The sequence below is a fragment of the Peromyscus maniculatus genome, chromosome 10 (assembly GCF_049852395.1).
Source record: "Peromyscus maniculatus bairdii isolate BWxNUB_F1_BW_parent chromosome 10, HU_Pman_BW_mat_3.1, whole genome shotgun sequence".
In the NCBI taxonomy this organism is placed as follows: domain Eukaryota; kingdom Metazoa; phylum Chordata; class Mammalia; order Rodentia; family Cricetidae; genus Peromyscus; species Peromyscus maniculatus.
This window is the reverse complement of record NC_134861.1, coordinates 35,875,729-35,902,397: the sequence shown is the minus strand read 5'-3', so window position 1 is coordinate 35,902,397 and position 26,669 is coordinate 35,875,729. Positions and strand designations below refer to the sequence as shown.

General features: G+C 46.0%; 1 protein-coding gene across 6 annotated transcripts in view; it reads left to right on the top strand.

Annotated features, from left to right (window-relative positions):
• The window catches only part of Clnk (cytokine dependent hematopoietic cell linker), a 241,106-nt gene that overhangs the window by 150,642 nt on the left and 63,795 nt on the right, over positions 1 to 26,669 (top strand). For all 6 annotated transcript variants that reach the window (XM_076546189.1, XM_076546190.1, XM_076546192.1 and 3 more), the window contains 4 exons: positions 9,208 to 9,236; positions 18,937 to 18,974; positions 23,248 to 23,389; positions 24,982 to 25,091. In XM_076546189.1, the coding sequence (XP_076402304.1) occupies positions 9,208 to 9,236; positions 18,937 to 18,974; positions 23,248 to 23,389; positions 24,982 to 25,091 (319 nt within the window). The remainder of the gene's footprint in view (positions 1 to 9,207; positions 9,237 to 18,936; positions 18,975 to 23,247; positions 23,390 to 24,981; positions 25,092 to 26,669) is intronic.

The window sequence follows — 26,669 nt, the reverse complement described above, 5'->3', positions numbered from 1 at the left end:
GAGCTGAAATCTCAGCCAACCTGCTAACTGATGGTGTGGCTTCCAGTAGCTCTCTCCAGCTGAGGACTTTAGAAATGTTATTTGGAAAAAGTTGGTTCTTCTTTATAGCTGAATCCCCTGCACTCAAGACAGTGTGTATTTAGAGAGTGAATCAATGGTCTCTGTACCATTCCTGGACCATAGTAGATTCTCAATAAATAATTTTTGACTACTCAATATATGCTAGGCTGCACCTTAAGAGCTTATTAAGTAGCTCTGAACTCTGCCAATCATATCCTCAGTCTCCCATTCAAGAGTGAGAAAACTAAAAAAGTTCCCTGGGGCTACCCAGCTAGTTGTAACATGATAAACTGCAGAGCCATCTTTATTAATGAGATAGAAAACATCAATTGTGCTCAATTCTTGCTGCTTTCACATGTTAAGCATGGGTATTAACTCTCCATCTCAAGCATCCACCAAGTTCTTGGTAAGGTGCATTGCCAAGCCTGATACTAGGGCACACATGAATGGTATGATCCAGGCTATGCAGACCATTCCCACATCCATAATCTGCCTACAATACTAAGATAACAGAATCCTGCAGCCTTTCAAGGTATTTGCCTGGCTACATTGCCAGCAACCATTTCTCTTGTGTGCAATTTCCTGTGAACACAGAAGCAGAAACACTGGTGAGTGCCACACTCAGTCAGTATTGGGCACTAGCATGCACCAGATACCCCAAGAAGGGTGTGTAAATACAACATTCACAGGTTTGATCTGAAACAGTTATCTTTAGTCCTATAATAAATTTATCATAGGACTAAGGATTCATTATTAAAAAAAAAGTCTAAGGAGGTGGCCCACTGTGGTCATCATCGCAGAAATAGTAAGTCAGGATAGCTAGATTTGAATCAGAATTGAACTTAAAATCCACTGTTACCCCTGGACTCTAATGATCATCACACAGCTGGTCTACTCTATTTGTGGCACTCATCTATGGTTTCAACCAGCCATAGGTCAGAAACATTCTGCACTGAGCATGAGCTGAGTTTCCTTGTTCTTATTCCCTAAGTCATGCTATCAGCCATTTGCTTCACATCTATATTGTATTAGTTATTATAAGTAATCAAGACAGAGTTAAAGTCTACAGGAGTAATGCACAGGTTTGACACAAATATGAAAGTATTTGTTAAAGGAGATTTGAGCGCCCTATTAGATTTTGGGACTCATGAAGATAAGGGGCTGAAACCAATGCCCTGTAGACACCAAGTGACATGTGTTTTTTGTTTTGTTTTTGTTTTCTGTTCCTAAGCATCACTAAATCTCTTCCTGCTGAGAATTCCCTATCAAGGAGGAACATGGGCATTGCACTCCTAGTTATCCCACCACATCCAGGATAAGGGTGATATCTCCTGCAACGATATCTGGAGGCTAGGCCTGGTACAGGCAATCATAGCATCCCTACAAACTCAGAAAGACAGGTTCCCAGACCGCAAGAACCTGTGAGAGGTACAAGACTTGAGAGGCAGTCACCTGTGTTAAAGTCAGCCCTCCCCTGATTTTCAGATGCTCACTCAGATTTAAGAACCTCAGTCAGAAGTTTTGCTTCTGACAGCTCAAACCTTAGAGCTAGAGTCATAGGCTTCTGATCTCAACCCTGCTCTTCCATTCTGGCTGAATGGCATCCAATGGATGGAAGGAGAATTCAAATACAGAATAGAGTGCGATGAAGGACTGTGATGTGAGAGTCTTTCCTACTATAATCATTTCTAACCCTTTACATGGTCTTTAAGGTCCCTGCATTGAGCCCTGGGGATTGTAAAATGAACACACATCTCTAGCCATTGGAATGCTCAATCTGTGATGGGGTGGGAAGATTTGGGGGCAAAAACACAAACATATCATTCTTGTAATGCAGTAAGCCATGTACATGACAGAAGATAAGCAGACCCTGTGGGGGCCTAGGGATATAGGATCTCTTGATCAACCAAAGGTCTAGCCAAATCCAGATTCCAGCAAGTAGCAGAGCCAACACTCTAATCCCTGTCTTCATTTTCCACAAAGGAATCCCCCTTTCCTATCCCAAACCTGTAGCAACAGCTCTCCAGGTGACAAGGTACAGATGGCTGTGACTTCTCAATACCCTGAAGGGGCAGCCCTCACCTTTAGGAGGCAGGAGCTTCTTCTATTCTATGCACTAGGACGCCCTCTGCTGGGCCCCTGAGACCATGTAAAAACAGGAGCTGGCTAGCACTGCTATCTTTTCTCTGAGCCACGACAAGCTCTTAGGAGTAGTTGCCAGATAAACATCTGATGAAAGGTACAAAGGAAATGTAAGGATAAAGTCAAGACCCACGACAGCTTAATAATGCTGATAACCTGGGTTGTTGGAGACGTCCCTGTGCCCAGAGTCCTACAGTGTCAAGTGCGTACTGGATACTTAAATGGATGGCAAAAAGAACTCTAACCTGGGACAAGGATGGAAGAGAAGGGAGTAGGAATGGAAGGCAGAGGCCAAGCAGGGAGGGCCAAAGAGAGGTGCAGAGGATTTCCAACGCTTCAGTTCACTGAAACAATGTCCCAGCTAAAGCGGGAGACAAGGCATCCTGCTGTCTGACTTGCTTGCTGTAGTGCCCATCGAGCTGGTCAGCTTCATCTTCAGTTTTCAGCCTTTGTCAGAGACACCCACTGCTTATCTGCAGAGGACGGTAACTCTCCAGGACATGCTGCCTGTCCTCGGAAGTCCATCAATAGAAGGAGCATGTGAATAACCACATGTAGCCTTCTAGCTCCACTGCCATATGTTACTAGAGTAAGCAGTTACACACGTGCTGGAGCAGGGGTAGTCCAGATGGTTCCTAGGTAAGGGGAAGTTCACGTAGATATGGGTGCTACTAAACACGGGGACTTCCCAAGACATTGGCCCCAAACAATGTTCGCCAATGAACCAGATGAAAAGATTCTGGACTTGAGTAGTGTCAAGTGTGTGACTGTATCTAATAGCCATAGATACTTACAGTTGTTATATGTGAAAGAGGAACAGTCTGGAAACTCACCAGGGAAGTCTTTAAGATACAACAGACCCATTTGTTCACTTACTAAATAAGAAGCTGAGATGATTTCACCTTGAATGAATTTCATCAGCTTCCAAGTACCATGGGATGGAAGGCCCTCCCCAGTCTCTACTCCAGTGAAAATGTAGATCTCCTCCCTTCCAAGAGTGTGGGAGCCCGTTCTGGGGTTCCTCGTGGCTTTACCCAGCAGGTCCGAATAGAGGATGATCAGGACCACGGGCCTGAGTGCAGGTGTCTGAGATGGCCTGCACTTGGCTGTGTTGGGGGAGGAGGTCTTTTGCTCCACCCCTTGGTGTCTCTATAAAAACCCTGGACCAGAGACAGTCCGGGCCCATTGGAATAGGTTCCAGGCCCTCTCGAGGCTATCCTTTATTTTCTATCTGTTTATCTCCGCAAGATTCTCCGCTATAAATCCTTCTATCTAATATTTCCTTCTGCTCGCACTCAAGAAAACTCTGGGAAGCTGTGGGGGTGGTGGGTAAACGCCCCACACAAGAGGATTCAGAGGATTTTTGTAAAGAAGAGTCTTCCTATGTTTGGATAGTCTATTGGCCTTGTTGGGATAGGACATGGCCTGCAAAGCATCTCTAGGCCTACATCCTCATGGGATGCTTAGGATCCATGCCTCCCTGAGCATGTGCATATCACATACATTCTCCCACCCATCTACTCCCTCCTGCTCATTCACCAACATGTTTGTGATATGCGCCAAGCTCCAGGCACCATATGAGGCACCCATCTCCTTTTAGGGGCCACTGTAGTTAGTCTGATAATTCAAGGTGGGCTCTATTCCAGTTGAATGGTTGAATTCAATCAAGTAAGTGTAAAATATTTGTGCGGGCAACAAAGGAGATTTTGTGGTCACTTGGGAAATAAGGAAGACACTCACATCCATCCATTATGCTCTTTTCCCCATACTGCTGGAAACCCCAGTTGGTCCCTGTGATAACACCAATCCTGTGTGTTCCTGTGATACCTTCCTGAGACACATCTCTGCACATCCTTGCCATACCAAACTCTCTGCTGTACCTCTAGTCACACCAGCCTGATAACTGAGCCCTGCAGGTTCTCTACCTGCTGAGCACTCTGTGTGTCCAAACCTTAGCCCCACAGTCCTCTAGTGGGAACTTCCTGCTCTGTGTAGGGAGTCACCAGACTGGATGTGAAGCATAGCACCTTTGACCCCGGGGAAAGTAACCATAGTCATCCACCTGTGAAATAAGAGGAATTGCTAATATCTTTGATACCCCATTTGACACAAGCATTCTATAAGATCCTCAATTTGGGAACAAAGATACTGTTGCCCAGGACAAAGTTTGTGTGAGATCATTGTTGTAACATGCTCAGTTCCCAGTGCACATATTCAAGTCAAGAGGGGAAAGTCACAAACTTAGAAATTTGTGTTCTCCTTCACTTCTCTCTGTGTTTAAAATAAGTTTAGTAACTCCTAAATACATCAATTGTCTTTCAAAGGCTATAGAATTTGATTCTGGAGTAACCTTGCTATTTCATGAATAGTGCTTACATAAGACACAAAATTCAAATCAGTCACTCCTGGAAGCTTGGGAGATGAAGAAGGCTGATGATGTAATATCACATGGATCACTTCCCGAGGGTTTGTTGCCAAATTTCAAGGGACAGTGAGTTATTAGTCTCCATTCCAGGAGGTCGACCCTGGAGACAGGGCTGAGTCCCATCTCTATGGGACCCAAATAACACACCATCTACACTGTGTTCCCATGGATAGAAAGGACACAGGAACACATCCAGTGTGCCAGGCAGCAGGAGAGGTGGGGGAGGGGAGAGTTTGTTTTAGTATCCTTTAAAAATTAAAGCTCATTAAATGCACTAAATTATTTAAAAGAATTAAAAATTAAAAATAATTCCAATTTAAAATCTATTTATAATAAGATTATATATCAGAAAACCACAGACTCGGGAAGGCCAACCTTGATCATTCTATAGTTCGTGGAGTTGCCTGCCACAGTGATGACACCCACCACACACACACAGGAAAAGCCAAGGAAGGAAACCCTGCTTCTTTCATGCCCAATTGTAGAAGGGAGCCTCGAGTATAAGGGCAGAGGATGCTGCCAGTCTTGCGCTCTATCCAGCTGTGGCCCATTTGCACATGGCTATGTTATTGATGCTGTTGACAAAAGGAAGCCAGAATGCACCTTGTGATTCCCTGGCAAAGGGCAGCTTGCTAACAGGCCGGCCTCACTGGAGCACAGACAGAGCACATCAAATCCCCATGAAGTCAGCGAGCAGCATCTTTCATTCGTCACCATGGGCTGTCAGGCTGCAAAGAGCATTAACACAGGAGCCTTTCCAGAGAGCTCGGCAGCTGCTAGTGTCAGGATGATGTCCACACTCCATCCAGATGAACCCACGGTGTCCAGCCTCCCTCTTCTTCTATCTCAGGCAACAGAGCCAGCCTCCCCACCCCCAAGCCATGTCTCCAGTTCTCTGGATAGCAGCAGCAGGCTCAGCTGGAATAACACCCCCTCCCTTCCCTGTTTTGCTGAGGCTTCCTCTGCTAATTCACATGCTTGCATTGACGCACAGACAGCCCCCAGGGTGCAGAATCCCCAGGGACATGACATATGAATACCCAACCATCATTTCGAGGCCCCACCCAGAGTGAAGCAGATAAGCCACTTTCAGACAGCCTTGGCAATAGGGAGGAAGCTTCCAGATGCACAGCCCTCTGCAAGCTGTGTTGCTGCTCTAGGCTTGTGAATAACAAGGAACTCGGAGTGGAAACCTGACTCTGGCAATAGCTTGTTGTGCCACTCTAGTCGGGTTAAGTTTTAGTTACATCTGCAGAGTGGAAGACAGAGATCCAATTGGCTAAAGTCTATGCCAGAAACCTGTATCTATTGCCTCCAAATGGCTTCTCTGCCCTTGTGTATTACTATTACTTGTGTATAACATAAAAACACATAACATGAAATCAGTGCCCACACATTCAGCTGTGCACACAGCGCCGTTAACTATGGGCACGCTACAGCCACTAGATCATCTGTAAGACCTGTTTTCTTGTAAAAAACCAAAACACTGTACCCTTGAGTGCCCCATCCTTCTCCTGTCCCTGGCAGCCGCCCTTCCACTCTGCGTCATCCTAACAGCCATGCTGGCTAGTATTTGTCTCTTCAGAGCATCTATACAGTGACAGCTATGGCTTTCTGTAAGTCAAAAATAAAAGAAGGAGCCGGGCTGTTACATATCTGCAATCCCAGCACCCCGGGTGCTGAAATGGGGGGATTATAGAGAGTTCAAAGGAAGGGCAGCCTGGACTATAGAGAGACTTTGTCTCAAAAAAAAATTCTTGTTAATTGATCAATCCATAAATGTAAAATAAAAACATTGCATCTGCAGGGAACAGAAATTGAGAAGGTGAGTGTAAATAGGTCAAACTCTGCTGAAAAGAGTGGGGGCGGATCAGTAGCCAGACAGGCACTCAAGGTTTGGTTTGGCTTTGTTTTCCATCATCTTTTGTTCAGCTTATTGTGTGCCAAAGGGCCTCAGCCCAGGATCTGAGGAGAAGGAAAACATGAGCCCAGCTCAGGCCTCAGCTTTGTCGAACTAGCAAATCAGACTATGTGATCGCCAGTATTACCTTCTAAGTACAGGGGAGGCCAAAGTGAGAAGACAGTGAATACAAAAGTCAGAGTCCTCCCTAGGACCTGCAGAAGACTTCTCCTGAGGCTCAGAAGTCCCAGGTTCACACCTACATCCGGCCCGCTTTGGAATCCCAACCTAGAGTCCCTGGGATACTTACTCCATTTATAATAAGCTCACTGTACACAATTCTGTTGCACATGTCATAAGTCACATGTCTGGAGGTCTTGTGAGGCTTAAGGAACTGCCAGAAAGTCAGGGGAAAGACTATGTGTCCAGGGTGACAGGAGAGTACTCACAGGCCCCCATAAAGGATTTGCTTCTCACTAGGTAATGGACTGTTAGTTCCTGCTGAAGCTCAGGCAGCTTGAAAGGGTACCCACAGCTAACCACAGGGCTCTAGGCTGCAGATGCACCGTGTTTCCCAAGTGAGACTCACCCCATCCCAAAGGTATGGGTAGGGAGAGCAGGCTGGAGGGGAAGCCAAGCTTGAGGCAATTTCCTTGCCTCTCAGTGGCTGTCTGGATTGGGCTATTTGTGCAGCCCTGTGCCCTGTTTCTTGTCTGGGAAGACAATCGTTCCCCAAGGTCATTTGGAAGATGAGGGGAGGGCATCAGGATAGGCAGGAATCTGGACTCCTGAGCTCTGGTCTCCTGGTTACTGACGCTTCATTGCTTAACTATTGTGTGCCCAACGTCCCAGCCACCAGATAGGCCTCATAAATATTTACACGCAATGTGTGTTGCGATGCTCAATTAATTGCAGCTGTGACGCACTTAGAGAGCCTCGGAGGAAAGGTGTGCATAGAGAGCCAGGGGTTATTAAATGCACAAACAAGTCAGCGCGTGGAAGCAGCGGCCTGTGGAGCTTTCCATTGCCCTGGGGCTTTTCAGACCACAGCCCAAATCTAGGGAAAAGTTGCTCCCAAGAGGACACTGTCCAAGGGTGACGTTTGTGACTATGCCAAGAACTTGTCATCAGAACATGAGTGAGGACATGTGCACATGATTTGCCCAAGAGGAAAGGCATGTAATAATTCAGACTCCTTAGCCATCTCAGAAATGAAACAGATGCAATGAGGGTCGAGTGTCAAGTGGGTACAGTAGGACTGGAACGTGGATCTGGTGGGGAGACACCGTGGATGGTCACTTCACAGTCAGTGGAAAAGAATGTCAGTCAGTACGCATCAATACAGACCATCCAGAAAGCACCTGAGAAATGTGCTACAAGGGCCTGAGGATGCCCACACTACTTGGCACTTTCCTTTAACTAGAGTATTGTCCGTCCATGAAGACATTCAGAGATGAGACTGAATTGCCAGAATGGATGAGCTTTGCAATCTTGTATACAGTAGTCAAAATTAGCAGGAACCTAAATCTGCTCCAAAAGTGCCACACAGCCAACAACTATGTTTTTCAATAACACTGTATAATGAAGTATCACAGTGGCATCCTACACACTCTCATAGAAAGACACTTAAGCACCTATATACTTAATGTGTGCCTATGGGCCTACAAGACAGCTCAGCGGGTAAGAGCGCTGATGCAGCTGTGATGACTTGAGTTCCATACCTGTAACCCACCCAAAAGGCCTACAGACAGACATCTGTAGTCGCAGCCCTCATAGGTGAGATGGAAGCATTGCCTGGCAGCTTAAAGGACTGGCTACCCTGGAGTGTGAAGACAGAAACGAGAAGCCTCAGCAGGGTAGATGCTGAGAACCAAGTCCAAAGAGCTGACCCCTGACCTCCACACATGTGCCATGACATGGGAACAACCATACACACACACAAACACACACACACACACACACACACACACACACACACACACACGCACACGCACACGCACACGCACACGCATGCACACATGCACGCACGCAGGCATGCACTCATTGCACACACATGCATAGTATTGATTTTCTTTCTTATCTCTGTCGTCTATCTTCTGTATTGCCTCTAACAAAACATGACTTCAAGCCTACAGCGATACAAACACAAGGGGATTGCTTTCTGTTTGTAGAACACAGGCTGGGGCTGGGTGAGGGATTCCTCAGAGAGTAAAGTACTTCCCTAGCAAGTATAAGGACCTGAGTTCCCTCCCACATAAAAAGGACCAAATAATAAATAAATACATTTTTAAAGCCAGAAGTAGTAGTACATGTTTATAATCCAGCACTGAGGAGATGGAAATAAGATGATCCCTGGGACTCACTGGCCAGACCAGCATCCACGGTGAGCTCTAGCCCAGTGACAAACCCTGTCTCAAAATGTCAAGCTACATCACAACTGAGGAACACACTGAGATGCCCTTTGACCTCCACATACATGCTCACACATGTGCACACATCCACACACATGTGCAGCAATATATGCATGAACACTCACACCTATATACCTGCACAGATGTGAACATGCAGGCAAAATTTTCACAGAATGAGTGGTGAAATGCATCTTGGGAGTACCTGCTGCTCTGGAGACAGTGCTGAATTCAGTAGCTGACACTCAAGTCTGTTTTCTTTTCTGCCCTAGGTCATGGCCACACCTCAGCAGTACCAAAGGTGAGTCACGGGTTCTGTGTCCTCGAGGTGATGAGATAACCTGGTCTACTGGGCTTTCCTTTCTATTCTTTTCTGATTCTCTTTCTTTGCTGTATATGTGAAGGAGCAATGACTGTCTCTCTCTGCACAGCCCCGATGTCTGGGCCTCAGTGGAGAAGACTCAGACAGCAGGGGTCCTTCACGCAGGTGGCTGATGCTTGTACCGGAACATATAGAAGGCAAGCGCCCCCAACATGGGCTGGACTTGTCACCCACTCGTGTCAGGGTTTTAAAAGAGAGTGCATCCCAGGAAGGAAAGCCCACAGAATAGCAACTCAAGGAACCAGGACAAATGCTACAGCCTTCTTGTGGTCTAACCTCAGACATCCAGAGCATCATTTCGATGTAGCTTTGGATTACAGGCAAGTTGCCAATGTTAGCCTAGATTTCAGAAAATGCAGTCATCTCAGGTTGCTGCCTTTCCACCACCCAGTAACATACCTTAGCTTCTTGCAGCCTTTCCCTCCAGCTGCCCCAGAGCGCAGCTGACTAGTCCGTCAGGCCCACAGATCTGCAGATGTGTGGGGCTCCTGGGGCTCCACTCATTAGCTGTGCAGCCTTGGGCAGAGTGCTGCATCATGAGCCCGAGTCCCTTCCTCTATGAAATAGGTAGGGAGCTAAGCTATTCACTAGGGCCCAGCCCACCAAACTCTCTATTGTTGGTTCCCAAAAAAATGTAAGTGCAGCAGAAAAATGGAAGGTCCCTTAGAACCCCACTAGAAAGTGGGACTGGTTGTGAGGATCCAAGTGAGAGAGAAAATGAGCACCAGGCTAGAAGAAAGGCACAAAGGAATGCATGAATCTTGGCGAGTTCCGTGCCCAGCGTGGAGCGGTGCCTTGTAGGGCAGCTTGTAGTGCGCACCCTGCACTCAGCTCAACATGGCCTGCAACAGAAGAGCATGGAAGCCCAAGTGCCATCCCAAAGTGACGTGTGAGGCTGAACAGTGGACGCTGCTCAGCACCACCCTCCTCTCCTCAGTCTGTCCCCAGTAAGTTTCCCTCCAGGCCTGAGTTCTTCAAGGTGGATGCCTCCAAACTGTGCTAGAGTCTCTGGGTCTCAAATATACTATCTACTCCCCGGCCTCTCATCCTCTCCCACCACCCACTGGAGTCCTGGAGGAGACTAGAACCCTCAAAGGGGCTTTGTCCAGGGCGATGAAGCTGTGTATTGGACACATTAGTCGGCAACTTGGAAACCATGGGAGGGAAACAACATGTCAGTGTAGCCAGCTGTTACCTTCTCCATCTTGGGTTAGAAGCAGAGAAAAACTGAAAAGTGGATATTGACATTCCATTGACAACAGTCTAGAAATACAGGGAAAAGAAAGATTTTGAAAAAGTCAACTCAGATAAAAAAAAAAAATGTCCAGGCCTGCCTAGACACGGGTGCATCTACACCATTCCAAAACTGTGTACAAAATCACAACATGCATGTCACAGACCACTCAAAGGCCTATAAACTCCAGCAGTCCTGATGTCACTAAGGACCTGCATGCAGGCTGACATCAGTGATGTAGTCACACATCCCTAAGTTCTTCGTGTGTTTGCGTTTTTTTCACCAACGGATTCATTGAAAACATGGTGGGTCTTCCATGAGAGTGGATGCCTTGCAGCCATTTTAACTGAGGAATGGGATGCCTGTTCATGACCATGAAATTGTTGACAGCTTGGTTGTGAAAGGGCAGGCAAGAAAACATTGCTCACAATATGAACAGGTGTATTGATGCACATGCTTCAGTGTGAGTGTGTGTGTGTGTGTGTGTGTGTGTGTGTGACACATGTGCACAATATGAGAAAACATAATAACATGTTGCTGTGTTGTGTCTCTGAGTGTATCTCTCTGTGTATCTCTGAATGCATATGTGTATCTCTCTCCCTCCCTCCCCCCTCTCTCCCCCATCTCTGTGTGTGTGTGTGTGTGTGTGTGTGTGTGTGTGTGTGTACCTCTCTAAGTCTATGTGAGTGTGTCTGTCTGTCTATGCTTGTCAGTGTGGGTGTCTGTATGTATCCCTCTTTTGGATCTGTGTGTCTCAGTGAGGGGATGCCTGCAATCAAACATTTATATTAGTTGTGTCAGTGAATCAACATCACTTCTCTTTTGCATATCCGCAGCTTATAATTTCTTCTGCAGAAACATACACTGTCATAGAGTAGAAACAATCTATCAAAAACTGAATGTTTAACAAATTCCCTCAGGCTGGAAAAAGACAGACGCATTCTGGATTGTAAAGGACGGGTCAGTGTAGCCGCCTCCTCGAGAGGCATGCATGGTGCTTTATTATCCAACAAGATGAACTTGTGAGTTACCTCCTTCTGGTGCCTACGGAATGGAATCTTGGACAAGTGACTGCCTCCCTCTGTCCTAAGTCCCCATAGGCTGGGGGGCTGGGGAAGGAAAAGAAATTGGTTGATTCTATTAAAGAAACAAGAAATTTTATTTTTCCAGAAACATTTGGGTTTTTTCCTTCTAGTTTTCTAAGGTAACAGGTATTAAAGGTTGACTTTCCCCCAACTTTTAAAAGAAAAAGTAATAAAGATTTTTAAGACTAGGAGGCAAACCAGCGGGTACAAAATATGTAGACCTCCAGCGACCCCTGCTGGCCAAGTCTAGGCATTGCAGTAACTGAGCTAAATGAACAGGAGGCGTTCTCCCCAAGACTTCAACACACTAGTGGACAGGTTCTCCCCAAGACTTCAACACACTAGTGGACAGGAACAAACCAGGAAGGTGACAGCTGAGCTGGAGCAAGGAGCTCCCCACATCCTTGAAAGCACAGTTCACAGTTTTGGATCACCCAGACAGAAAAACCCAAGGACTAATAGTTGCCTTCAAAATGCAGTGTAATTTCACATCACAGCAGAAGCACACAAAATCTACAGCCCACCCCAGAGTTTACACTTTGGCTGGATAGTTCCAATGCAGGTAGTTCTAGAATGTTCTTTAGAGAATCGCCTGCTGAGGCAAAGAAAAGGAGACTCCACATATCCAGAGCGTCCCTATCTAGAGGTTTCTGTTACTCTAGACAGCCACTGTGTTGGTCTGGGGTTTCTGTAGAGCTCTGAGGAGTGGATACAGGGCCTGCCTCTTCTTCACTACCCATTCCCTCATCTGTCTAGCCAGCCAGCCAGTTTATCACTGGTTCCTAATGTGACAACCACAATACCAGAGACACAAAACATTAAGATCTGACAGAGGCGACTGAGCATGTGCATCACAGATAATGAGACGAAAACTTAGAGAAGGGAGTGACTTTCCAGGAGCCACTGGGTGAGAACATTAGGCCTGTGCTCTGGCTCCTAGTGAGCATTTCCTCTTGCTGATTGAGAATCCGAATTGCCAGCTCGTGGTATTAAGGCAAGGAGCTGGGCATCAGCAAATAAAACTGGGAGAGGAAGAAAGCTACAAGTCTCTCTCTTTCTCTTTCCCTAGTATGTGCCAGGCATCTTCTAACCTCATCTGGCTTAGCTGTAGGACTGATTTTATTGTACTCATATATAAATAAGATTAACTGGGCCCAAGAGAAGTTAGATAGGCTGGCAAGAAAGCAGTGAGTAAGTGGTGCTCAAATCCACCACAATATATTTGGGGTTGTACAGCAACCAACTTTGGCCTCAGTCTTTCATCCATTACAAAAGGGATGACCAGATGTTAGTGGCCACTGAATCCCCGAGCTTCCCAAGCTGAGGGGGACCTGAAGAATTCGTGGGAAAGGTCATCCTCTGGACGTCAGTGGAATTGAATGCTAAAAAAGCCACACATAACTTTAAGCACCGGAGGGAGCAAGCTCCCATGCTGGAGCTGAAAGCAAAGCTGTAGATTCGGGTGGCTGAGCTTGAAAAGACAAGCACATTGCACATTGTTCGAGGGCACTAAGCCAAGAAATCACACTCTCTCTGGAAGCCGAGAGGTGTTTGTCTACCTTGATAACACAGACTAAAATGTCTCAGCAGCTACTTAGGATACACACTGCTGAACCCTTCCATAGAGTAGCGTCCACTAACCAAGGTCACGTGAAGGCCTGAGCCCATGTGGTCAAAAAGTGACAGGCCGGGATTTGAACCTAGAACATCCCATTAGCCTCCAAGAAATGTATTTGCCTTTCTCCCAGCTTTGGTTAGTGACTTTGCTATGTGCCCCACTAGCTCCAAAGCTCACATCTCCAAGGAGCAAAAACATTAAAGGCTGCAAGGTGTGTAAAAATCTTCACAGAGGCTCAACCATGAGAAGTACTTGTTATATCCTTTTTTTTTTTTTTTTTTTTTTTTTTTTTTTTTTTTTTTTACATAACGAAAATCCAGAAATAACCTGCCTAAGGCCTGTGGGTGTCTGAGAGTGATCCTCAAATATCCAAACATTATCCCCATCTTATTGCTTCCTTGATTGTGTTGGCGTCAACCCTATGGCCCGAGGTAATGACACCAGTGCACCACACCACAGGAGGAAGAGAGGAAAGTGAGTCACAACTTAAGAAAGGATCCTGGCAGCCGTGCGTTGATTCTCTGCCTAGATTACACTAACCAGAACTTGGACTTGTGGCCACAGACAGCACCGCTTGGCAAGGAACCCAGCAGGCCTCAAGGGGTGCATAGATCCAGGGAGATGCCCAGATGCCTTTTGTGGCACATCTAGAGAAGGGCAAAAAGCAGTATCTGAGCCTTCAGTTTTCAGTCCATATTTGGTTTCGTCTAACTGGTAGCCTGTGGTTCTGGAGTCAACCCAAAGCATTGTGCCTCACTCTCTTCTCCATTCCCATGAGTCTCCGATAACAGAAATGAAAACAGAAGGCGGTTTTGTCCAAGGAGCCTGTCTGAGACCTGCTCACCGGCTCTGCTTCCTGAGGAGAGAAACAGCTCTAAAGCTCTGAAGGCCTCCCATTTTATTTGTCTTATCACATCGCATCAGCATATCCTGGTCCTGGGACCTGCTCGTGATATCCTCACAAGGAGCTATCTCTATGGCAACCCACCGGATAGCTTAGAAGATGGACCAGCCTTGCACCTCCGGAGACCCATGCTTCCAGTATCTGAGTCTCTATGTGACTTCAAGGACGCCTGACGTTATGCAAAGGCAGCAACTTCTCCATCACTGGTTCTCAAAATTCAAACTGAATGAATGGCGCCATGGAAACTTATATGAAAAGTAGACCAAATTCCTCAGATTTACAGAGGGCCCCACATTTGTTCAATCTCCCCTCCTTTCTTTCCTTTCATATCTCATTGTCTAAACACCTGAGGTAAGTCAGGTGCCACGAACAGAGGACCTTACCTCGAAAGATGTTGGCCATGTGCCTTCATCATCCTTGGCTTTGCTTCTGGAAGAAAGAGGACAATTGTGGACCTTGACAGCTTAGGGGTGGAGTATTTGCTGTCTGCTCTCAGCAGAGCCCTGGGCTTTACATCACACGAATTCATCTTCACATCCTTCTTAAAAAGAACTTAAAAGGTCTGTTCTTTGTAAAAGGTTGTTTTCCTTGAGGGGCACACAGAAGTCGGGTGTTCCCTAGAGCTAATGGGGGCCGATGGGTGATGAGGGAGTCGGCAGCTCCTCAGGCCACTCCTCGCCGTTTGGGAGCTGATATAGATGATTACTAAGCACCTTCCTTTCTCTGTTATTTTCCCCCCTTCTGCAAAGCCAGCCGTGTTAGCGTTTCGCCACTGTGACTAAAGACCTGAGACAATTAGCAGAAGAAAAGGAAGGTTTGGTTGGGGCCATAGCTTCAGAGATTTCAGCGCATGGTCAGTTGTCTCTGTTGCTCTAGACCTGTGGTGAGAAGAACCATCATGGCAGGGAGCAGGTGCCACCTCAGATAGATCGCATCACCCACCCACCCCCACTAGAACCACTGGCACTCAGGGTCTACACACACACCACAGCATCAGTCAATGCTTGAGTTCCAGGAAGAATGAACCACTGTAGTGGAAATCTGGAGCCTGGATAAAGGGTCAAGTCCAAGCTCATCTAGCAAGGGAGGAGGTCACGGTCTGTCTACTTGAGATTCTAGGAATCTGTCCCTGGCCCCACTCTGGGGGTATTTCCACAAAGCCATGTGCCGTATATGACATGACTCTTCTTGTGGTGTGCACTTATCATATTCCACCAGTCTCTGAAATACGCTGAGCTGTAGGTGTTATCAAGGGCCAGGCACCATGATCTGTGACTGTAAAATGTATGGAGAAACATAAAACACTGTATTAACTAGGCAGGACTATAATGAATGGACTACAAGTGTCAGCGGTGAGATAAAAACAGGGCGGCTTCCATGCTCACATTCCAACCTGATGTGAATGCACCTTGACCCAACATCTTCCAAGATGCCTCAGGACCCTGGGACCCTCTGTCCCTGTCTCTGCCACTAGCTGAAGCAAAACTGTTGTATGCAGGGCGCAGCAGGCCATAGCCAGCCTCGGGGACATCTCCCTCTTTATACATACCATGCCTGACCAGTGCCTAGACAGATGGGAGCTGTGTCTCAGCTGAGCACCCACTAGAAAGGGAAATGGGACATGGTGAGTCTGCAGAGTCACCCCTACTGCCAGACAAGGTTCTGGGGCTAGGGGAGGGGGTAGTGGGGGAGGAGCCAGAGTGGAATGATGCTCATTGATTTAACAGCTGAGGTGGGTGGCCAGAGATGTTACCAGGGGAGATGATAGTCTAAGTGGGATCTGAGAACCAGAAAGGATACAGGCACAAGCAAAGCCGGGGGGGGGGGGGGGGGGGGGGGGGGATATTCTATTCAGAGAGACAAGATGCACTGTGTCATCAAGGCAGAAGAGCATGGAGTACTACAGGGACTCAGAAACAGTCTGATGTGTGCAGTCCAGAGGGAAGAAAGTGAAAAAAAAATCCTTTGAGATATCTTTAAAGAAGCACAGGTCAGGAGAGGGGCTACAGCAAAGGGGGTGTGCCGCTGAGAGAGAGTGGCCTCAGTCTGAATCCACCCAAGAAAAATGGGAATCCACAGTCCAGGCTCGGGGCGGAGCCACAGGTGGACAATTACTAAGAAGAAACATTGGGGATAAAATCTGCCTAACAGGAGTCTTACTGAAGGCAAGCCAGGGGAAAGAGATTTTACCTGGGGAGTGTGGAAAAAGGTGAGGATCCCAATTAGACCTGGTTGGTGACGAGACATGGAGGAGGGTTCTGGCTAAACAGACTTGGTAGGGTTCTTGCTAAAATTAGACTATAAAGAGACAAGCAGGGAAGCGGAGAATGTAGGGCCAACCCGAGACAGAGCTCTGCAGAGCGAAGCTGGGCTTTGAGATGGGAGAGAATTTCAGTGTTCTGGCTAGTTTCTTGTCAACTTGACATAAACTGGAGTCAACAGGGAGGGGGGAACCACAATAAGAAAAGGCCTCCATCAGCTTGGCCTGTAGGCAAGTCTGTAGGGCATTTTCTTGATTAATGATTGACATGTGAGAGGCCAACCCACTGATGGCGATGCCACCCCTAGGTACGTGGTCCCTGGAGGTCTAAGAAAGGGAGCTCAACATGAGCCTGGCAGCAAGCCAATAAGCCAGCTTTCCTCCAGAGCCTCTGCTACAAGTTCCCTTCATGAAAGAATGTAAGATGTAAAATGATGAAATCTTTTCCTTCCAGAAGTAGGTTTGGGTCAGTATTTATCACAGCAACAGAAAGTAACTACTCTATTTATGCAGAAAGAACTGGATGGTGTGAGAAAGAGAGCAAGGGATGGGACTCACAAATCTGAATTGTCAGTCCAGGGTGATGGGACATGAATGGATATACCCCTTTAAGACTCTGCTTAAAATTATGTATTCAAACTCTCCTCCAATGGGAGCACAGATAGAAAACCTGGGACAAGGATACAAGGCAATCTTCCCGAAATAAGACAGGTAGACTCACAACAAAGAAGTCATTGGCTGCTGCAGTTCTTGATGTGTGTCATGGAGGAGACAGGAAATGAGTACTGAATGATCTAGTGAGATAAACGTGGCCTGGATGGTCCAAGATGGAAGCTCCAGGAAGCATGACATCAGATGGCAATGGATACTGAGTGTGAGAAGCTAAGGGGGGTGGGGGTTTAATAGGTGAGTCAGACAAAGGCCGAGGGGATGTGAAGCACATTTGGGAGATGCAAGAACACAGGGCATCGGTGGAAGTGAGACCCCACAGTGCTCTATGGGGACAGTGAAACAATGACTACACACAATTAGTTCTAAAGTTCCTAGCAGCCCAAAGAAAAAGGAACAGCATGCACTCTTAGAAACAATGCTTGCCACGAAATCAAAGTGAACACATGGTTAAGAAGCTCGCAGTTTCTGGTCCTGAAACCTAATGGAAACATCTCATATGTGTGCTGATAAAACAGATGTGATCTTAAAATTATTTTCTGCTTTACATATTCCTCAACACAGACTAATAACTACAAAACGACCACGTAACTAGAGAACTTTCAGTCTACGAGGAACCAAAGATCCTTCACTCATGTGAGCAGTTCTTGGGTGGTTTTGCATAATCTGGAAGTAAATTTTAGAACAGAATACTGAGTGGGCTGCATGATTTAAGGCATTTTCATAAATGAGTCCAAATGGGGGAGCTGAGAGGAGCCTCAACTGAACTATATCGGTCTAACAAAAACTCGGTGGCTCGATTTCTGGATGTCGGGACATGTGCCTGGAGCTGGGGACAGATTCGTGAAGAGACGTGAGCTCTGCCCACGAAGTGGTTGCAGGCACTGGAGGAGGCAGGCGCACAGACAGCTCTGTAAATGTGTTGTGCTGGCTAGGGTGCTGGGGGAGCCTCCTCCTCAGCGGATTGCAGGGCAGGTGCTGTGGAGTCCTCTCCTATCATTTCTCCCTGTTTTCCAGTTGTTTGTTGGTTTGTCTTTTTTGTTTTGTGAGGGGCGTGCTTGTGTTTGCGTGCGCGCTCATGTGTGCAGTGGAGGATGTGGGTGGGGCGCGGGGGTGGGGGGGCACTTGGCTTGTGTTCACAAGTGTGCTCATGTGTGTGGGATCCAGAGGACACCTCAGAATGTATCTGCCATTTTACTCTTTTGTTGTTGTTGTTGAGACAGGGTCTCTCCCTAGCCTGAAACTCACCAAGCAACCTAGGCTGGCTGTCCAGCAAGCCTCGGAGAAGGGCTTGTCTCCAGTGCCTGGCACTGAAGTACAAGCACTCATCACCATGCAAGGCTCTTTGCGATGCTGATCTGGGGCTCCAAGTCAGGTCTTCGAGCCTCCAAGGCACACACTTTTCCCACTGAGCCACCTCCTCAGCCTCCTTTCTGTTGTTACCTCAATGATGCAGACCGACCCAGGGCCTTGTTGGATCAATATCCCTAGCACTTTCTTTCCCATATCATAGTCTCATTTCTTGTAACCTAGATGAGCCTTGAGTTTGTGATCCTCCTGCCTCCACGTTCCGAATGTTAACATTTCAGGGGTGTGCCACCACACCGGGTATTTAAGTCTCTTTCAGAGAAATGCTGACGCTGAGTTGGTGTTTGATTTCCGTACCCCATTTCCCACGCTCTGTTCTACCTGATCAGTAGCTGGAATGTGAGGTGTGAGAAGGACACCGGGGTCACAAAACTGAATTGAAATGCACACAAGATTTCCTCAAGGAAACCAGGCCCCAGGCTTTCGATGCTGTGAGCTGGCGCTGGGTTTGCAGTGACGCATGATCTGTGTTTTCTGGCAGGCCGGTGTCGGGCGGTTCTCGAACCTCTTCCGGATCATGTGAGTCTGCTCTCTTCCTTAACTGTCAGTCTCTGATCTTTACAAAGTAAGTGTTGTTGCTTGGGCTTCTTTTTTCTGTCGCCCGATGAATGTAAGAAACAATTGTTCCAAGCGGCATGAGACTCTTTTGGTAAGGAAAATCGCATTTCGGTCCGTGTTCCAAATCTCACGGTCATTGCTAAAGCAGATAAAGGAGAAAATGCTAACGCATAGTGCTGGTAAGTGTGTCCCGAGACAGGTGCTTTACAATATATACATGGTGAAATTTTAAATTGAAACTCTTTGGAAGGTAATCTCATGACACTATTCATTGAATAATATAAAAATATCCTAGTGGGTTGTTGTTGTTTTGTTTTTGTTTTTTGTTTTGTTTCGTTTTTTTTTTTTTTTTTTTTTTGCTAGAACTCCATGTTTGAGAGTTTAAAAGAAAGAAACAGCATACATTTCAGACCAATATCTCACCAAACTCACTGATATTTTGTAGCATAGTTTCTATAGCAGCATGTTGAAAAATCACACTAAACATTTGATAATGTAAAAATTGTTGCACACGTGAGCATTTTGTGAAGCTACTGGAAGCACCAGCCAGAATTTAACAACTAAAGGAAAAGATGAAAATGTATAACATGAACCCAAATATCAAATATTATAAATAATTATGTTAAATTATGTATCCATGCAATTTACATGTTATACAGCTATAGATGATATCTGAAAAATTAGCTTGTCATTATTTGATGTATGCCTTTAAATTTTTAATTAAAACTATGGAACTTTACCCACAAACACACATGTACACACACACACACACACACACACACACACACACACACAGATTTGCTTTTACAGAAGTGGCTCCTGGGTAAAGACTATCAGACCCGAAGTTAGGGATTCCTGAGAGATACCTGTAATGGATAGTGTGAGACAGGTGTGACCCGTTCTATTTAGAACCAAGCCCCCTCAGTCAATAGAAAAAGCACGCTGTTTGTAGTCACTCCGGTAGCCAGTGAGTCAGAAGTCCGTGCACGTTCTCTTGTCCCTAGGTGACAGCTGCCATCATTCTGCTTCCTGCCACCTCTTGTCCCCATGCACACTAGCCAAGGATGAAACGACAGGGTGACTTCAGCTCATGTGATGAGTGCTTCTGTCAGGTCCCAGGCTTTTCCTGGAAAATGCTCAAAGTAGCTCACAGGACACAAAAGGTGCCCTTTAGCACTGTCCTTCCCCATTGCCCCCCAGGGACTCCCTCCCTGCACATCCCCCCCAAAAAAAAACTCATTTCCAGGTGTGACTCAAGTGCATGCCCACACTTCCTGTACTGTGTGGGTCAGAAACCTCTCTCGTTCATTCATAGTTTCTCTGAGCTCAGAGCACTTGGCTATGCTTCACTGGAGGCATAAACCAGAGAGAAGTTGTCTAATGTCTTGGGCCCTTGTCATGGGACAGATGCCAAGAATCTTTATGTGTTCACTCAGCCTCCCACCACATAAGCCAGTTTAATCACCTCCATCTGCATCAGGGAAATGAAGCAGCCTCCCTGTGGTCACAATGTGGCCTCTATAACTTAGGTCTAGGACATAGTGGTAGCACACCCATTCTGTGACCAATACTCTCCCAACCAAGAAGTCCCATCTCAGCCCACTTTTTCTCTGAAGACCTGACAAGAAGGCCAACTTCATGGTGGTGATGCCTGTTCTCTGATGGATAGTTCCAATGGCACCATGGAGCTCTTTACCTGGTGATTTAGCCCCCTCTCCTGTGGGTGAGCAGGTGCTGGTCTTCCACCCTGCTCCAGCTTGGGCATCATAAGATCTGTTAAACCTGATCTTGATACCTGGCCTGAGTCCTCAGCTCACACACAGCCTGATTGGACTTTCTTTATGGAGCCCTTGCTAGGGGTGTGGACTAACACACTGAAAGGTGAAACTATTGACTCATCCTGTCTTCCAGCTTCTCTGTGGAGAACACAGCTAACCAAGCCATACTCTGTACCCTTGCTGTGAGCCAGATGGAAACCCAGAGATTCTTCCCCAGATGGTCCTAGCAAGCATCTCCTGCCCTGTTGCCCACCTAGAAACCGGGCTCTGCCAAGACTCCTCTCTACCTTTCCAGAGAGGAAAGAGAATCTGATGGCACGGCCTGTTCTTCCCCCTATCTCCAACTTTCTCTGACACTGCCAATCAGAGCAGCAGTGGGAACCCTGGCTGATGGCTTTTGTGCATGAATAGTCTTACTTCTGCATGCCCATTTGATAAACATGTATAGCTGTAATTAATTACTCTACTCACCCATAGGAGTGTGCGTCTGGCCATCTAACCCAAAAGTAAATTAAACTGAACCCTAATAACTAGACAAATTACAACATAAATATTTTAACTCACACCCTTAGGAATAATTAGATCCTCAGCCTTATTAAAATCTACGGCATTATTTACCAATCATATATTACAAATCTACTATAGAAAGCCACAAATACAGTCAAGGCTATAAAGCACCAACTTCAACTTTACACTGTTGGGTTTTTTTTTAAACCTTTGACTATAAAATATTAAGAGTCAAAAAAGGAGTTCTAGGGCTGCCCCATCTGTGAAACAGAATTCTCTCTGCAGAGTAAGGATCCATGCCCAAGCTAATACTGTCCATTCACCTTTGTGCTGACTACCCTGTGGTCCACCTATGGATGGCCCGTACTCTCGGCCCTTCATCTTGAGATATAAAATAAATTTTAACTCAGGTTCTGGGTCAGGTGGAGGTGTTGGAAGGATTCAGCCCACCTACAACCTGTGTGGCTTTGAGAAGTCACCAGCGTCAGTCTATATTTGTAAAATGAAGATAGGATTTCCTCGTTTTGAGGCACCACAAGAGGGATGTGCATGAAAACAGATGTCTCTAAGTCCTCTTGAGTTCCCGGCATCACGTGGCAGTCCTTAGACCTTTCAGACAGTCACCATTTACAGATGTAATTCCACCCTTGCACCTGGATTTCTCCCTTGGGGCAAAGGAAGACTAACATCAATCAGTTCTAGGTAAAGCTAAGATCCAGGGAATGAAAGTGACTCCTGGTGGCTCTGCATGATGATTGCCAGGTCCCTGCTTGCACAGAGCAGCTGCTGGCTGCAGACCCACCCTACAGGCATATTCTCAGGAATGGCTGTGATGAAGCAATGAGACTTTTTCTGCTGTGAACTGCTTCCCCTTCCTGCCATCTCCAGGCTTCAGCCCCAGATCTATAATGAGGACATGTGTAAGCCTGCTTGGGTTACCCTAGCAAAATGCCATGACCTAGGAGGCTTGAATCCAGATTATATTGCCATTCATTATTTTACCTCAGCCCTGAAAACCAGAAGTTCAAAATCAAGGTGCCAAAGGGTTGAAAAGAACTGTCCCCCTATGCACATGACTGGAGGCATCTCATATGTCCTTCCCTTAGTATATGAATGTGACTGGGGGCGGGGGTATAGGAATTTGAGCATCTGCTTGTCAATTTTTATAAATATTTCTGTCAATTTACTGAGAAACACAGCTTGGATTTTCATATGAATCCTACTGAATCTGTCCATCAATTTTTAAAGAATTCAATTTTAACAACATTAAGTCCTCAGTCCATGAACAGTGGGCCTCTGTGCATTCATTAAGGTCTTTTTACAGCATGCCTTCAGATTTTTGAGCACAAGTTTCACTTCTGTGGCCCAGTGTCCTCAAGGATTTAATTTTTCTTGATGTTTTGCTGTTGTTCTTTCCTTTTCTATTTTTAAACTGCTATCAGTAATTTACAGAAAAGCTAATTGCTATTACCATTGCATACACACAGACTAAACGGGACTGATCGTGTATCCTGAAACCTTGATGAACTTTTTATTAGCTCTAAGCTATACTCATTTTCAGAAATTCTAGATTTTTCACTACACTGACAAACAGTCTCCCTTTTCACTTTCTGGGACTACTGAAAACATTGGGCCCACCCAGGTGACCCAGAATCCTCTGTGTTTTAAAGTCAGTTCATTAACAACTTACACCTACCTTATCCCCTCACAGCAGGACAAGATGGGTCTTTGATTGAATGATCAAAGAGATGAGAATATTTGGAAGGCACCTTTAGAATTCTATCACAAGAATTACATTGCTATGTAAGATCCTAGATCCCAGAATCTTAACATGTGCTACAAACAAGTCAGCATTGCTCCCTAAGCCCTCTGGGGTTATGAGCTGAGACATACCACCTTTATCCACATGGTCCCTCCCTTGGACTCACTCCAATGTTTCACCCACTTAGAGAAGGAACTTGGCTGCAGTCCTGGATGGAGGAAAATGCCACAGTGATGATGACTATGAAGATCCTGAGCTCCAGCTGCTAAAGGCATGGCCATCCATGAAAATTTTACCAGCCAAACCTATACAGGAATCAGAATATGCAGGTATCCCAGGGGAGTCTGAAGATGCGTGTCCATGTGCAACATTGCATAGTAATTACAGGCCCATGCTCCAGAACTCAGTTTTTTGTATGAATACAGGCTGCCCAGTAGAACTGACCCCCAGAGAGTTCCTCTGAAGTTATATGAGTGGCATATGGAGTCAAATTCTGTTCTCAATTACTGTCATTGTCAGGGCAGGGTCTGCTTGAGCCTTAGGCCTGCCTGTCCCCATGGTGGGGGCATGGGAGAAGTAGCCAGGCAGGAAGCCAGGCATGTGAGACTTGTGAGGTTAGTCTGCATGGTGTGGGAGAGCAGAGAAAGAGAAGACTGATTTGCTCGGCAGGTTGCCACCTATGAATGGACCCAGTAGTAACATCCCACTTATAAGAAGGGAGGGAGGCTGGCTTCGTGCCCACCCCTGCCTTTTCCCACATAGGGCAGTGTCAACAGGTCCTCTATGCCACTGTAAAGGGAAGGAGGAAGCACACCTCATTTCCGAGGGCCTAGCTCATAGACATGAATCTGCAGAAATTTCTTTAGGGAGAATTGTCTTATAAGCGGTGAACAGGTAAGGTGACACACACCCTTCACCCATGCACTTCAAAGGCTGAGGCAGGAGGATTCCAAGTTCAAGGTCTGTTTAAGCTGCATGTCGAGACTTTGACTCAAGTAACCACAACAAAAATAATAGTGATAACGATCACCTTGTATTCAGTACTGGAAAGCATTGACTGAATATCTGCACTGTGCTGGTCACCATCCTAGAATTTATCAAGGGATAAATAAGTAACAGGGAAATGTTATAAGAGCCCACCAGAAGAAAGAGGTAGATGGGTTTGGGTGGTGTGCTCCAGGGGCAGATATAGTAGCTCATACCTGTACTTGCACCCAAGAGGCTGAGGCAAGAGAATGGCCACAAGTTGAAAACCAACCTGAGCTATATATATAGTGAGATTCAGGCCAGCCTGAGCCCTGTGTGAGATGCTGTCTGAAATAAAACTAATAAATAAATAAATAAATAAATAAATAAATAAATAAATAAATAAATAAATAAACAGACAAGAAAAATAAAGTAGGTGGCACAGCATAAATCCTCAAGAACTGATAGCATTTCTGCTGGATAAAAAAATGAAGGCTAGTCAAGGCCATCCTTGACAGGATTGCAGTGAACCAAAGCCAGCCCGTCTACCTTAATTTCCTCCTCTGGCAGGTGCAGGCAAAACTGACTGCTTGCCTCTTTGAGAGTGGTTTGTTTTGGGGTTTTGTTGTTGTTGTGTTCTGTTTTTGTTTTTGTTTTTCTTTCACAATGATCCCTCCGGCCACTCTACACACTAGAGAGTGTTTTCTTCTGCAACAGTCCCTTGGGTCATTGTCCTCTCTTACACTTAAGAGTGCCATGTGACATGCTGCAATAAACTTGGCCTGCTTTCTACCCTCCTGCCTGAACCCCACCCCCCAAAGAAAGAATTGCTTACATAGTACCAGAACTGTGTTGACTCCATGAGTATGAGCATGCATGAACGCTTCATAAGTGGCTATGTGCCAAATCCAGCCAACTTCTAAGGCACAAGCTTACCGGCTTTCTTTTTCCACAGATACACGCTACTTCAAGGATATGATGGAGGCTCCCCTTCTGTTACCTCCCAAGGCTTCTGTTCCCATTGGGAAGCAAATCTGGAATATAGGGATGAGGCGACAGGAAGAAGTGAGTAAAGGGGGACCCTGAGGGACTGGCATGAGGAGGGCACTACCTAGCTCACAGAGATCTGCCCTAGCTCTCCTTCCCCAAGGCATCATGACAGATGATGGAGCAGGGCAGAGCAGGCTTGGGAAAGCTGAATAGTGTAACTTATGGGATCATAGGCCTTTGGAGAAGTCTAGAAGGAAAGAATATGCACATTTGCTGAAGACTTACTCTGAGCCAGGCATTGGGCCAAAGAATTTACATCTTTCCTAATTATCATTGCATTCTTCAGATCCTGAATTAAGAACACAAGTCATTTTGATAATAACACGTCATTTTGCCAAGATTCTCAGCCAAGCATTGTCAACTGTTAAACTGGGCAGTGAGAAGTCTCATGACCTTCCAAACCTCTGTAATCCCTGTATAAACCAAATAGGAATATTCTATATGCTGGCCTAAAAGGTATCTAGAGGCACTGCAGATAATTTTATGGAAAGTAAATGAAAATGCACTAGATATATACACAGGTTTTTATTTTTAATAAAATGTATAATAATTAATACTCTTAATATAGCTGTCCATAGCATAAAGAAGACTCAGCCCAGGTCTGTATGTCACTGGTGATAATATTCTGATTCATGCCAGGTCAGTATTCCCTATAGAGACAGAATCATCCAAGGAATCCTTGTCACATTAACATACCGGGGCTCCTCTCTTTTCACACTGAGTCCAGTCACAGAATAAATTGCGCTGTGGTGAGTGAGGGCTCATCAGCATACGCTGTATAGCTATTCAGTTCCCCGTGGTAGAATTTTGATTAATGTACTCACCCCTTGATGAGAACATTTTAAAGGCTTAAGGCACATGTAAAATCATGCCAATGTGTGCCCTTCCAGAAGCTCTACAAAACCATGTTCAACTCAACAAAACTGGATTTTGCTGGTGTGATCAGGGTTTTTATGAAGGGGGGGTGTCACTGTTAGAGTCCCCTTCCATGACATCATTCGCTGGTGTACTGGAGCGTACTTCTGCAAGTCCCATCAGCTCTCCTGGGTGGCATGTCCACTCTGCTCATAAGACTCACAGCTTCTCTTGATATTGACCACACATCAGCCTGTCTTGTGATGATATGACAGGATATCTATGGGAAATGGTGTAGTTTATAGCAAACCAAATTCATTTCCCATACTTCTGGAGTCTGATGTTTGAGCTGCAGGTGCCAATATCAGCAAAGGTTCTCTTTCTGCATCCTGACATGGTAGAAGGTCAGAAGACAAGGGAAAGATGGGAAGGAAAGAGGGAGAGGGGGAGGGAAGGAGAGAAAAGGGGAGCCAGAGTTGCCCTTTTATGAGATCCACTCAGTGATAAAAGACTCCTTTCCGGGCCAGGCTTAGTGGTGCATGACTTTAACCCTAGAAAAGCCCTGGTCCAATTACAAAGAACAGAAGGCACTTAGAAAGAAGATCTGAGAGCTCCTTCCTCAAACTCTGTCAAATGCGTGTACACATATGCCTTCTTTTGGAGAATATGTTTCCTAAGGAAAAACAACCTCATTTGGCTTTTTAAAAGCTATGGGAGGCTAGACAATGTGTCACACCT